Source organism: Pantherophis guttatus, chromosome 1 (genome assembly GCF_059756535.1).
Source record: "Pantherophis guttatus breed Tessera chromosome 1, ASM5975653v1, whole genome shotgun sequence".
Classification (NCBI taxonomy): Eukaryota; Metazoa; Chordata; class Lepidosauria; order Squamata; family Colubridae; genus Pantherophis; species Pantherophis guttatus.
The window spans coordinates 305,160,683-305,173,498 of record NC_142063.1 but is presented as its reverse complement, the minus strand read 5'-3'; the positions used below and the strand labels follow the sequence as shown (position 1 = coordinate 305,173,498).

General features: G+C 37.3%; 1 protein-coding gene across 2 annotated transcripts in view; it reads right to left on the bottom strand.

Moving 5' to 3' along the window:
- Positions 1-2,616: 2,616 nt before the first annotated feature.
- Positions 2,617-12,816, bottom strand: part of PRKCE (protein kinase C epsilon) — a 321,383-nt gene continuing 311,183 nt past the window's right edge. Inside the window, exon 16 of one of the 2 annotated variants that reach the window (XM_034427654.3) lies at positions 2,617-4,311. In XM_034427654.3, coding sequence (XP_034283545.1) covers positions 4,165-4,311 — 147 coding nt within the window. In that variant the 3' untranslated portion in view covers positions 2,617-4,164. The remainder of the gene's footprint in view (positions 4,312-12,816) is intronic. The other variant, XM_034427655.3, reaches the window with a different exon arrangement.

Sequence of the window (12,816 nt, the reverse complement as noted above, 5' to 3'; positions counted from 1 at the left end):
AACTGCTCATTCAGTCTATATATATATAGACTAATCTATATACACACACATACGTGTATATATATGTATATATACATATATATATAAATGTGAATGATACATATACAAGCACGCATGTCCACGCTCACATATACAAAAATGCAGTATTCCCAGAAATATGAGTAAATAACACTATCAGCATATCTACAAGCGGTAACTTCACATTTCTTTCTTAATGTATTTTCCACATGAGTTACCAGTTTATCATGATTACACAAGAAATCCATTTACAACCTTCAACAATGTCAGTTTTTGAATCTTGATCTTAGTCTCTCCCTCCTTTTTTCATTTCATGAATGGCTTTGCTTTGCTTTGTGGTTTTCCTATTGACCACAATTATCACATCAGTTCTTTCAAAGCTTTTCACAACCAAACAGTAGTACTACTGGGCTGACCCACAGTACAGTAGTATGGCATTCCAGGATCTCCATCTCCAGCCCTCTGCTTTTACACAGGGCCCCAGAAGAGGACAGAGGTAACTGGAGGTGAGCATTCAGCAAAGAGAAAGGGAGGACAAAGGCTATGTACAATGAAGGATGGGTCATCCCATTTTTGTGGGTAAAAGCCTGCAAAAGTAACACACTGCTATTGAAGTTAAAATTAAATAAGCAAAGCAGGTCATCATTCAGGTTCAATACATAAAAAAGAGGCTCCCCCCTCCCCCTTAAGTCCCCTTCACACCTGTCAATGCACCAATGACATAAACAATTTAGGCACATGCTTTTAAACAGTTTGACTATGGAAGGATTATCATAAATATGGCAAAGCTGCTGTAAGAACCGTAGAAAACCTATGCTGCTTTATTAAAGCTAGTATAGGCTTTTGAGAATTTGTCCATTCTTAGCCCTTGAAACACCTGTCTTTGTAGCATTTGTGTTAGTGATTTTTTTTTAAAAAAAAATTAGTTATAATTTCTAAATAAAAACTTTTAAAAAGTCATGTATTCTTTAAAAATATAGCTTTTTCCTGAAATGTTTTCCATAGCATTTATTATTTTAATCACAATGCTTTCAGTCAGAGTATTTGCTTTTTCAAGACCCAGCCTTGCAACAAAATGCTCTTTAAAATATACATGTTGGGGGAAGGGGCAGTGGAAAATCATTTTGCTCCATTCACTGCTGTACCACAGCATGGCTTGTTAATGTTTTAGCAAGCTGCTCTACTATAAGTATGGGTGACTGAAACCCATAGAAAAGAGAAGGGTAGGATTCCTTCCTGTCAGTTACTTGCGTTTCTAGAAAAAAAAGTTTCAAGAAACAGATTTTAAGAAGAACATCATAGAGTTTCTAACTATGTTTTCGATGAGTGTTTGCTTAATAATAAGTTCCATCGTGTTTGAGGTTTAATTGTGGGTTAAAAGTGGCACAGTTCAGCCTCAGAATCATAATATGCAGGAAGTCCTGCATAGCATACAATGGCTTTTTCATCTTGATGACATTCTCCTTCTAGGCTCCCATCAGAATTAAGAGGAAACGATCCCCAGCAATTGACTGTCTTATTCCTGGGCAGCTGTCAACTCACAAGCTTAGAGCAGCCCTTGTCCCACTAAGCCAGTGGTGGGTTGCTCCCGGTTCTGCCTGGTTCTTTAGAACTGGTAGTAAAAGTGATGGGAGGCTCCACCCATCCACCCGGACGTCACAATTGACGATCTGTGCATACGCAGAAGCGCGCACTCCCGTTGTGAACTGGTAGTAAAGATAAGTAGAACCCCCTCCCCCAAACTAAGCTCTGGTTCCGACTAGGACAGTGCAACACCAAGAAGCAGTTAGAGAAAGAGTTGGCATCCGTGTAGCCATCACTAGCATTTTCTCTGCAACTTTCCCATTTTCTCTGCGTCTGATGCATCTTTACCCTGAAAGAAGTCCATATATCATGGCAACTTCTGATTGCATGTGGAAAACTGCCTTTTCCTTTGATCTGATTGTGAAACAGATTAGGGCAGATTATGTAGTTTTGTTCACATCTTTGAATTCTGAGAATTCAATGCTGCCCTCTGTTGCTTCCAATCACAATGAGAGCAGGGGTTTTAATCAACCAAGGCAGTGTATTTTTTTTAAAAAAAATCTGAGTTCTGAAAAATTGTAGTGTATCAACAGATTTCAGTTACCTTTTCATTTAACCCAGGGATCTCCAAACTTGGGAATTTTAAGACTTGTTGGCTTCAACTCCCAGAATTCCCCAGCCTCCCCAACATGGCTGGCTGGGGAATTCTGGGAGTTGAAGTCCACAAGTCTTAAAGTTCCCAAGTTTGGAGACCCCTGATTTAACCCTCTGAGGTTAAATGGATGAAAGCCAGTCTGAGTTCAACTGAGATCTCAGACGCATGATAAGCTGCCAAACGGAAACTGTTTTCAGCTGCTTTTGTGTATTTCAGCCTCTACACAGTTTACTAAATTATTTCTGTGTACTAGAACTAAGTGGGTTTCTAGCATCTCTTTGCTCACCAGGTAACAATGCCTTGGGACAGCAATTAATGAAGGCATACATGGTATTATACCTGGAGCATCAATTAGTAGCCATATTGACCAAGACAGATCTCTCAGCTCTCATATATTTAAAATGCTTGTCTTTCAAAGGTAAATGCTTCATTCAGTTTATTTTGAATATTGGAAATCTGGGAACTCCATTCTATGCACATGAATTGGAAAGAAATTGTTACATTGGATTCTATAAATGACTTGCACGATTAGCCCAAATGTGTAAAAACTTTTAACCTAGTGTTGGAGCCAGACATACTTAAAACAGGCCTAATAAAGGAACTGAATTTAAATTAGCTGAAGCAAGATGAAATCTGAATTATTTCAGTGAATCTAAGGGGAGGAATATGGGGGTTTGTTCCCCATCAGACTAAATACAGTTGCTTGCATCTACACTAGAAACTACAGTCCAAATTAGGATAGTAGTAGGAGACAAAAAGTTAGACCCTCCAACCTCCAATCTATTTTGGTGTGTTTTTAAAACAACCTTGAGCCTGAAATTTTAAAATGTGTAGTCCTAAGAGTGGAGAGGTGCCTAACACTTACTCATAGCAGCGGCTTTTTCCTCTCCAAATGGTTCCCAAAGGTTTTGCCTCCCCAGATAAGATTTAAAATCAGTGTTTATCTTCTAAGACACAGTTTTTCAATCGCAGCAACATTAAGGCATGTGGACTTCAACTCCCAGAATTCCAGCATGGGGAATTCTGGGAGTTGAAGTCCACACATTTTAAAGCCGCTGAGGCTGAAAAACACCATTCTAAGACATACAACAGAACTTTGAGAAGATCACATTTGACAGATTAGGGCATATTTCTCTTGCCTGACACTAAATGCAAAACTTCAGTTTCCTAAGGTTGCATTCCATGGAAAGAGCTGCCTATTGAGGAATTGAAGTTCATTCCAAACCTATCCATTTGAATGTTAAGGGTGTAAGCTCAACTATTCCTGTTGACAATTTGTTGAAATCAATGGCAAAAGGGTTTTATGTTTATCTCTCATGCTTCATAAGGCCCCTAGCAATCATCGCAGAATGCAATGAGCTGATTCCAAGCTCAGTAAATCTTATGGCTGATTTATAGATTTGTGTTTGAGGTGAAAATAAGTCATAATGAAGTATTTCTCTCTCTCTATAATCATATAACAAATATACTTATCCATCTAGCACAATGTGATGAGATACCTATTTATGGCATCTTGGAAAAAAGTTATCTAACCTTCAGTACATACTCTAGACCATAATTTTAAGCATTAAAAGATGAAGCTAAAATTCCTAGTGATTTTTAAATATTAAAAATGGTTGAACAATTTACTTTTGACAGTGCTAGGTGATTTTAAAAAAGGCAAAGCCTTCCTGAAAATTAAAAAAAAGTCTGAATAGAAAGAGAACAAGAGACACAGCAGCAAAAAACAACAGCAATGTGTTACCTTTACAATTTCTAATACAAAATATTTTGCATTGCTTTGTAAAACAGCTAATATGAGTGCCTCCAGATCAAAGAAATGTAACAATAAATAGACAGTAGAAAGTAATGGGTTTAGGCTCATGATCAGAGAAGCAGTTCTTGATGGTGTAGCTGGAGGATTTTTCAGAACACAACTTGCAGCATCTGTGATCTGGCGGTTCCAATTTAGGGGTGGGGGGAATATCTTATGGCAGCAGCTCTTCTCCAAAATATGAGAAGCCTTTAAATTCTTCTTGGTTGATTTGCTTTATAATTGTCTCATCCACTGGTGTTAATGTTGGGTCTTCTCGTGTAAAGTCTTGATCAAAGTTATTTACATCCCGTTTGGTTTTCTGAGAAACAAAAGGAAAAGATGAAGAATGAGTGGCATTCTTGCACCAACAACCAACTTTTTAAAAAAACTGGGATTCTAAAAGAGTGATAGTTTGGATTCTAAAACAGGGGTTGGGAACTATGGCCCTTTTAGGACATGTGAACTTCAAGTCCCAGAATTCCTGAGCCAGCCATGCAAGTCATAAAAGGTTTCCCACCCCTGTTCTAAAGGAAGGTGGTTCCATTTCATAGACACAATTTTTTTTTTCTCTCTCTCTCTCTCTCTCTCTCTTTCTCTCTCTCTCTCTCTCTCTCTCTCTCACACACACACACACACACACACACACACACACACACACACACACACACAGAAGCACAGAAGCACACACCATACAGGAGAAATGAGAAAAGAAGGTAGCCAAGTGAGGATGCAGAAGCAAAGAATGGTCCTGGATAATTAGCCATTAGTTTTTAATTGAGAAGTTGGAAGCAAAATGATGGTATTTATAACTTAAATTACACCATACTGCAATAATTTGGATAAATGAATGATGAATTCAAACAGAATTTGTCTGGAAATGGCATAATTTCCTTACAAGTATAGGAGTGAAGCATATGATGATGAATATGACATAAGGTAAGCAAAATCTCACAAATTTGCAGCTTTTGCATCTTTAGGATCTAGCAGTGATTGTTTTTCACAGACAGAGCTGTGGAAGATCTACCACCTACAGTCCTGAGATGCCTAGTGCCAATTCTGATCATGATGGCAGCTATTCTGAACGCATCAATAAGATTGGCATACAGAGATTGTATCTATTTAGTATGCTTACTACAATACAGTTTCTCTAAATTTTATGCTAATAAACGAACCATCAATGAAGTGCTTCCTGTTCCAGATTTGTACTTCCACAGGAGAAACTTACCTCTTGAAACATCTTTAGTTCAGTGGTTTCCAAAACATAAGTTTTCAGAGAATGACACAAGCTCCCAATGTACTCTTCACAATGTTTATCTTAACTTGGCAGGGACTCAAAATATCTACATACAAGAGCCATGATGGCTCAGTGGTTAAAATGCAGCATTGCAAGCTAACTCTGCCCACAGCCAGGAGTTTGGGAGGTTGAACCTCAGCTCAAGGTTGACTCAGCCTTCCATCCTTCTGAGGTCGGTAAAATGAAGACCCAGATTGTCATGGCTAATATGCTGACATTTGTAAACCACTTAGAGAGTGCTGTAAAGCATTATGAAGCGGTATAGAAGCATATGCTTATGCTATTGCTATATACCCCATCCCAGACAAGAGAAAAATCCTAGTTGTAACATAAAATGAAAAGAGATGGATATCCAGTTTTCCAAATATCCCCTTCTCATTACAGTCCCTTTGCTATACTTTAAAAAGCTTGTTATGAAACCACATCTCAATCATTAATTTACTGAGTTTAGAAAATATGACAGCTAACAGATAAATGTTTTACTCTGCTTTTACTCGTATTCAGGCAAATGTACCTCCTTCTCTTTGCTTATGAAGGCAAGCCATGGATTGTTTTCTGAAGTAGGCATGAGTTTTTGAAAGGGCCTAAGAAGTTATGGCTGGATCATTACAGATAGTCCTTGACTTATGACCACAAACTGAGCCCCAAATCTCTGTTGCTATGCAAGACAGTTATTAAGTGAGTTTTGCCCCATTTTATGACCTTGCCACAGTTGACTTTGCTTGTCAGATGATCGCAAAAGGTGATAATGTGACCCTGGGACACTGCAACATCATAAAAGGTAAAGGTAAAGGTTCCCCTCGCACATATATGCTAGTCGTTCCCGACTCTAGGGGGCGGTGCTCATCCCCATTTCAAAGTTGAAGAGCCAGCACTGTCCGAAGATGTCTCCGTGGTCATGTGGCCGGCATGACTAAATGCCAAAGGTGCACGGAACGCTGTTATCTTCCCACCAAAGGTGGTCCCTATTTTTCTACTTCCATTTTTTATGTCCTTTCGAACTGCTAGGTTGTATTTATATATTATATTAAATATAATATTAAATTATATTAAATATAATATTAAATTATAAATTAAATTATATTTAACATCATAAATACATGCAAATTGCTAAGCATCCCAATTTTGATCATGTGACCATGGGGATGCTGCAATGGTTGTAAATGGAACAACCAGTGGTAAGTCACTTTTTTCAGTGTTGTTGTAACTTTGAATGGTTACTAAATGAATAGTTCTAAGTCAAGGACTACTTGTATATAACGTTCACCTTTTGTACACCACTAATCTCAAATGGTTTTCTACAATTACTGAAATAAAAAAGACATCATTTGATTAAAGTCTCCCCAAGAAATCACAGAGTGTTTTCATTATAATTCAATAGAGAATTAAGCACAGAAATGTAATTACTAAAATTGGAGTGTGTAATGTTTCCAAGCAAGTTTTTCCCACAGAAACTTTCTTGCAACTATTAGCATTGTATATCCCAACATTTGTAGTGAAATGAATGAATTTGCATGGACTTTGGAAGCATGTACAAAACATGTGTTGCCTCAAAATCTTTGTACAACTTTCATGATAGCCTTCTTCAAAATGATGCTTTCCAATTGTTTTAAAATACAATTTCTTCTCTAACAACTATGGGTAGGTTAAAAATAGGGAAGGTACCATTACAATATTTATGTATACAATGTATATCCCATATTTTTTTTTATGGTTGAAAACCATCACATGTTTAGAACAATATATAAAGCAGACTGCCAGCTTTTTAAGTGGTTTTCTGCACTTTCCAGTATCTGATTGTCTTGCTGACATGATCATGCATCTCGGTTTGGTTGCTTTCTGCCAGCCAAACTACTATTAAAAGCACCTAACCAAGTAAAGTCAGTTGGCTGCTCTACTGCAAAGTCAATGAGTCCTCAAATATAGACATATTCCGTTAGGTTGGCTATTTCCTATTGCTGTTGAAGGACCTGTCAAAGGAGGATCGTTGCCTCTTAGCATCTGAAAATAAATGTTGATAAAGAAAGAAATCTGAAAAAAAATCAGAGTTCTTTTGTTTTCAGCACTGAATTAGAGGATTTTATTACCCCACTGCAAATTTCTATTTTTTCCCTCTGTTCTTCCAGTCTTCTTAAAAACCAGATGAATGCACCATTTTCATAAAACTTTTGAGGAAAACTGTAGTGCCAGAAGGTTAAATAAGACCATGCTGTTCAAGCTCACAATTACAAGAGGAATTTGTGATGCTTTCAGTGCAATTTTGCCTTTTCATATTCTTTGCCTTGTCCCATATTTGTAGTTAATTGTCCTTCGGAACAATCAATCAACTGCAGCAAAGTTCTTTTTCCTATCGTGTTTCAAATATTTTACATCTATTGTATTTTTTTTATAGCTATAGTGCAACTGCATAAACTTAAAAAGCATATATTAAGTCCTTTCACTGCCTTGAAGGAGGAGCATGACTTCAATCCATACCCCAACACATATTTTACTCAAGTTTGCACCTTGTTGCTTTGGATTAATCCTCCCTTGAAAATGTTCTACTTCTTTCTTATAAAAGTGTCCCCAGCCTCTGTCTTCAGCTTCTGAGATCAGAAAGCAGACAGAGGGTCCCACCTAGCTTTTGGTTTCAATAGAATAGCCCTTGAATCCATTGGATATCTGGATTTGTTTTGGGCTGTGCCTACCAAAATGCTGCAGTAATGATATCTGTGATTTTTGAGGACTTGGCCACTCTTTCTTTAACAACCTATAACCATACCTCAGTCGTGAGACATTTTTTAAATTGTGTGTTAAACAGAGTAAGTGATCCCGGACTTGAGAACTGAAGATGATTTATAAGAAGCAAGAAATCAAGACAAGATTAATGATACATTCAAGGTGAGACAGGGGAGTTATGGGGAAATCTAAAGCCAAGAGTTAAGAGAAAAGAGAAGAAAGAGAACAATGCTGTATAAAAAAGAGCTGTACAAGTAACCAACATGAAAGTCTCACTTAATTGGATTTGAAATATTTCTAGTCAATGAAGTCACATAAAGTTTTTAAAAAACCATTTTGCTGAAACTAACCCATTTATTCATTGCTCATAATGGTTATTTTAAAACATTGTCAGTGACATTATTCATAAAATTTTGCAAGATCAGACAAAATAGCACTATTCTGAACTACAAGGCTGAGATACATAGTAATATACAAGCATATACAGAACAGATTTTGTTCTTACTTTGGCAAAAGGAAGGAAATAACTCAAACACTATGAAGTGAGAAACTGAATATGGAGACAATGTGGAGTGGATAAATGGGAAAGGTTAAGTATTTCTGCTGAACTGGCATACACAACCATCCTTCATAAAGTGATGTTCTAAGGAAAGAAATTGGGACGGCCAAAAACAAATGGGATAACAATTCTTTCTCTGTATGAAATGTGCAAGAAATTAATTCTGGAGTTAACTTGCTTTCCTTGCCATTTATAATATTGTATTTTATAGAAGTATATTTATTATAGCAATGTCCAATTTTTTTCTCCAAAGAATTCAAGTCAACATAGGGAGTATAATAGCACTCATGCTTCTCAAGTTCATTTGCTGGATTCAGGCAGAGAATTGTTCTTCTTTGAGTTGAACTTAACTCTTGGTAACTTCAGGGACTTATCCTTATAAGTCTTGCCCGCAACAAAATCGAGATGATTGCTGTTCTTGGATAGCATGAATTTTTTTTTAAACTTCCCAATCTAAATTACAGCCAAGGAATCTTCTAGTGGTCTCTCCTGTGGGTACTAACCACATTGCCCCTTCTTAATATTTCAATAATAGCCAAGATTGGCTAGCTAATTCACCTAGCCGGCATGTCCCTGATTATTGTAAAATATGTGTAACCCAAATGTTATATTTCTTAGACCCATATCAGCTTTGAAGAAATTAGTTCTTCATGTAAACTGCATTGATATATATCTAACATACATAAATACAGAATTGAGAGTGCTTCCGCCATTTGGGATTCATTGTTGATTTTCTTCTTCTCTGGGGAAAGCATAAGGCCTTCCAACACCCCTTTCCCTCAGTCTCTAATAAGCAGTGAGGGGACACTTTCTATCTATAGCAAAAAGAGTTGATAGCAAGAGAAGGTGATGGAAGCCGATCTCTCAAGCAGATCTCTGAAGAAGTAAAGGAAGGGATGGGTAATGCTCTCTTCTGCTAAATTAACCTGAATATCTCTTGCTGCCTCCCCCTTATGAGAATGTGAGTGTTTTGTAGAAGGAGGAGAGAAGGAGAATGATTTTCTCTGAGATGAGGAAAAAAATAAAACTGAATTGGTATCTAGAATATTTTGAGTTTGTAATAGACAAGCGTGCTGTGGTTCTTCTCTTGGCCAAGCAGAATTTAAGCAGATAATACTCATCACCTTTACATTCATAATATGTAAAAGCAAGTGGAGGGTACATTTCTTTATTCTCAGTTATTAACAATTCCCCTCTGCTCTACTGGACTCTATGAAGAGGAAGTGTCTGATTTGAATTTATGGCACATGGACTAGGATAAGCAATAGCAGCAGGCCTTGTTCTGGTTCTGTGAATGACTGCCCAAGTCACGTATGTCACACTTTAATGCTAGACCAATTGGTAAGTCTGAGATATTAAAACTGCCTACAGGTAAATGTAAATGCATCAGAATAAAATTATTGGATAAGATGGCCTCATTTTCATTCACATATATTTGTGCTGTCAGTATCTCAGTCTTTTCCTGTTCTTTGATTTTACCCTCTTTTAATTTTGCACGGAGTAGTGAAAAGTGCAGAATCAATGCATAATTAACATAACTGAACAATAGTACAAAATCTGGAATCCAAAAAGAAAAGAAGAAAACACTGCTGGACCCAGAAATGTCATTAAAAGAGGCTATTTCACACATACAGCTGAAGATCTATAACACTGGGGAACTATCTCTTACTGTACAGTAGTTTATTGTAGAACTGCAGTCATGAAAAGAATGGCACAGGAAAAAATACAAATGACAAGCAACTCATAGGAAACAACAATAGGAAACAATAGCAATCCATAAATAAGATGATGAAAAATGTTCCAGAGAAACCTGGAGGTATGAAAAAAATCAACTTTGGGATATTTTGCACATTTCCCCCACTGCTGCCTACTCCCTTCGTCAAATATAATATAATGCATGATTCTATGCCTTGTATAACTCAGTCACTCATAACTCAGTCACCTCCCACTTGGAGGACTGTAATGTAGTCTACATGATGAGTACATGGAAATTGCAACTGGTCGTACATGGAAACTGCAGTAGTGTAGGCAGGTTTTAGAGTTTCTTGCTACACTCATATAATGCTGCTGCTTTGCAAGCTGCCCTGGCTTCCAGTAAACTTCTGAGTGCAATTTAATGTGCTGTTGTCATCTATACAGATCTACATGGCACTGGGCCTGGCTAGATTTAGCAAAATTCAGCTCCCTTGTATCAAACAATGTCATTTTGTTGGAGGATGGAATTGAGTTTTCTCGGTGGCAGTGCCTGCCCATGAACAGCATCCTCTCCAAGAACTGGATGGCCCTAACTCCTTTGGCCTTCCTCAGGCATCTGGACCAGGAAGTTAGATGAGCTCTGTATTGGAGTGGGGTTTTTTCTATTGGGATGTCTGGTTTGTGTCAAGTGTCATGAGTTGTTTGTAACTGTTAGTTTTATTCTTTGCACACTGCCCACAATCACTGGAGTGAGAAAGGTGATCATATATATTTTTCGGAGTATAAGATACACCGGAGTATAAGACACAGCTTAGTTTTTGGGGAGGAAAATAAGGGAAAAAAATCTGCCTACCAGGTATTCATCTGGCTAGTGTCCTTAGTCTGGTCAGCTTCAGCACATTAGTTTGCTGGTTTTTTATCCCCTGCTTGGGGATAAAAAAAAACAGCTTCTAAGGCACAGCTGAAAGGAAGCAGAAATGAGAAAACCAGACAAAGCACTGGGAGATCTCTTCACTTGGCTAGCGCCTAGTTAGGGCTGAAAAAAGCTTCTAAAGAACAGCTGAGAGTCGGAGCAAAGCATGGAAATCGCTTCACTAGCTAGCGCCTCGTTAAAGCACAGCGGAGAGTTGAGGGAGCAGGCAAAGTTGGGAAGATTGCTTCACTCGCTAGCGCCTCATTAGGGCTGAAAAAAAGCTTCGAAAAAGCTACATTCGGAGTATAAGATGCACCCAAATTTTCAGCCTCTTTTAGGGGGGAAAAGGTATGTCTTATACTCTGAAAAATACGGTACATACAATACAATACATACATACATACATACATACATACATACATACATACATACATACAACACTTGCTTTGGATCTATATGATCAAAATTTACTATCACTATCACCAAAAACTTCTGATCAAAGGGGCAATCAAACTTAGTACTGTAAGCATTACAAGCAAGGGAACGAGAAGTTCTGGATGGCTTCAGCCTGCACTTTTATAGAAGATATTAATGTACTTCAGACATGAACAACATAACATTCTGAAAAGACCCTGCAGACCCCTGTATTAAATAACAATCACCACAAAGGCAGTTTTTTAAGATGCCCAAACCCATTAGATTGCTTAATTTTCCAGTGCTTGAATTTGTGAGGTTTTGGAACAATGATAGCTGAGACCAGTAAAGGTTACTGACCCATGTCAACATGGAAATAACTACTCATGAAATCCAGTGGAAAAGCTTCTGAGAAAGTTCTTTAGGAGTAGGTTTCCTCTTCCATAGTACTGATCCATCTGCCCTGTTTTCTTACATTTAATGTAATTATTTTATCCTTATAACACAATTATTCAGTAATGTCTCTGTATTTAAACCTTTTTTTTCCTCTTAGGGAATTGCTGATTCCCACAAAGTGATTTCTGGACAAATATTTGTAGTAAAAAAAAGAAATAAATAAAAAGTAAATACTGTAAATAAATACTACAGAAATAAAAACAAACGGCATGGCACCATGCCAAAGAACAGAATGCTGGTTCCAGAATCTTTCCAGCAAATATTGCTAGGCAGTTACGTACATTTCTGGTAAAGACATAAGTTAAAATGGAAGAAACCTGAACTCTAAAACCTAGCCAGTTGAAGGATAGGTTAAAAAAAAAAAGACTTTTAAGTATGTTTCATTCTAACAGCTTCTAGTGATCCTCTCTCCCTGCCCTTATGAAACTAAAAAGAACAAATATTATTCAGTTTTCACCCTACCAATTCTCTTTCAATCTGATGAGAAAATATGGTTTATAAATTCTTTCAAAGGGCATATAAAACTCATAGGGGGAAAAAGGGCCATTCTGGATGTTCTGTCTTTCATGGGACAATAATTTCTCTATAGCTATTTGGTTTCTTATGTTTTCTACACCTCAAACAAATGTTAGTGAAAGTATTATAGAGAAACACTTCCGCTTGGTTGTTTTTTTTTCCTGGAAGGATGTCACTATCATTGCTTAAGGAGGTATCTGGTCCTAAGAAAAATCTGGATGCACAGTGCAATCTTATGCACTGAATAACTATTCCAACA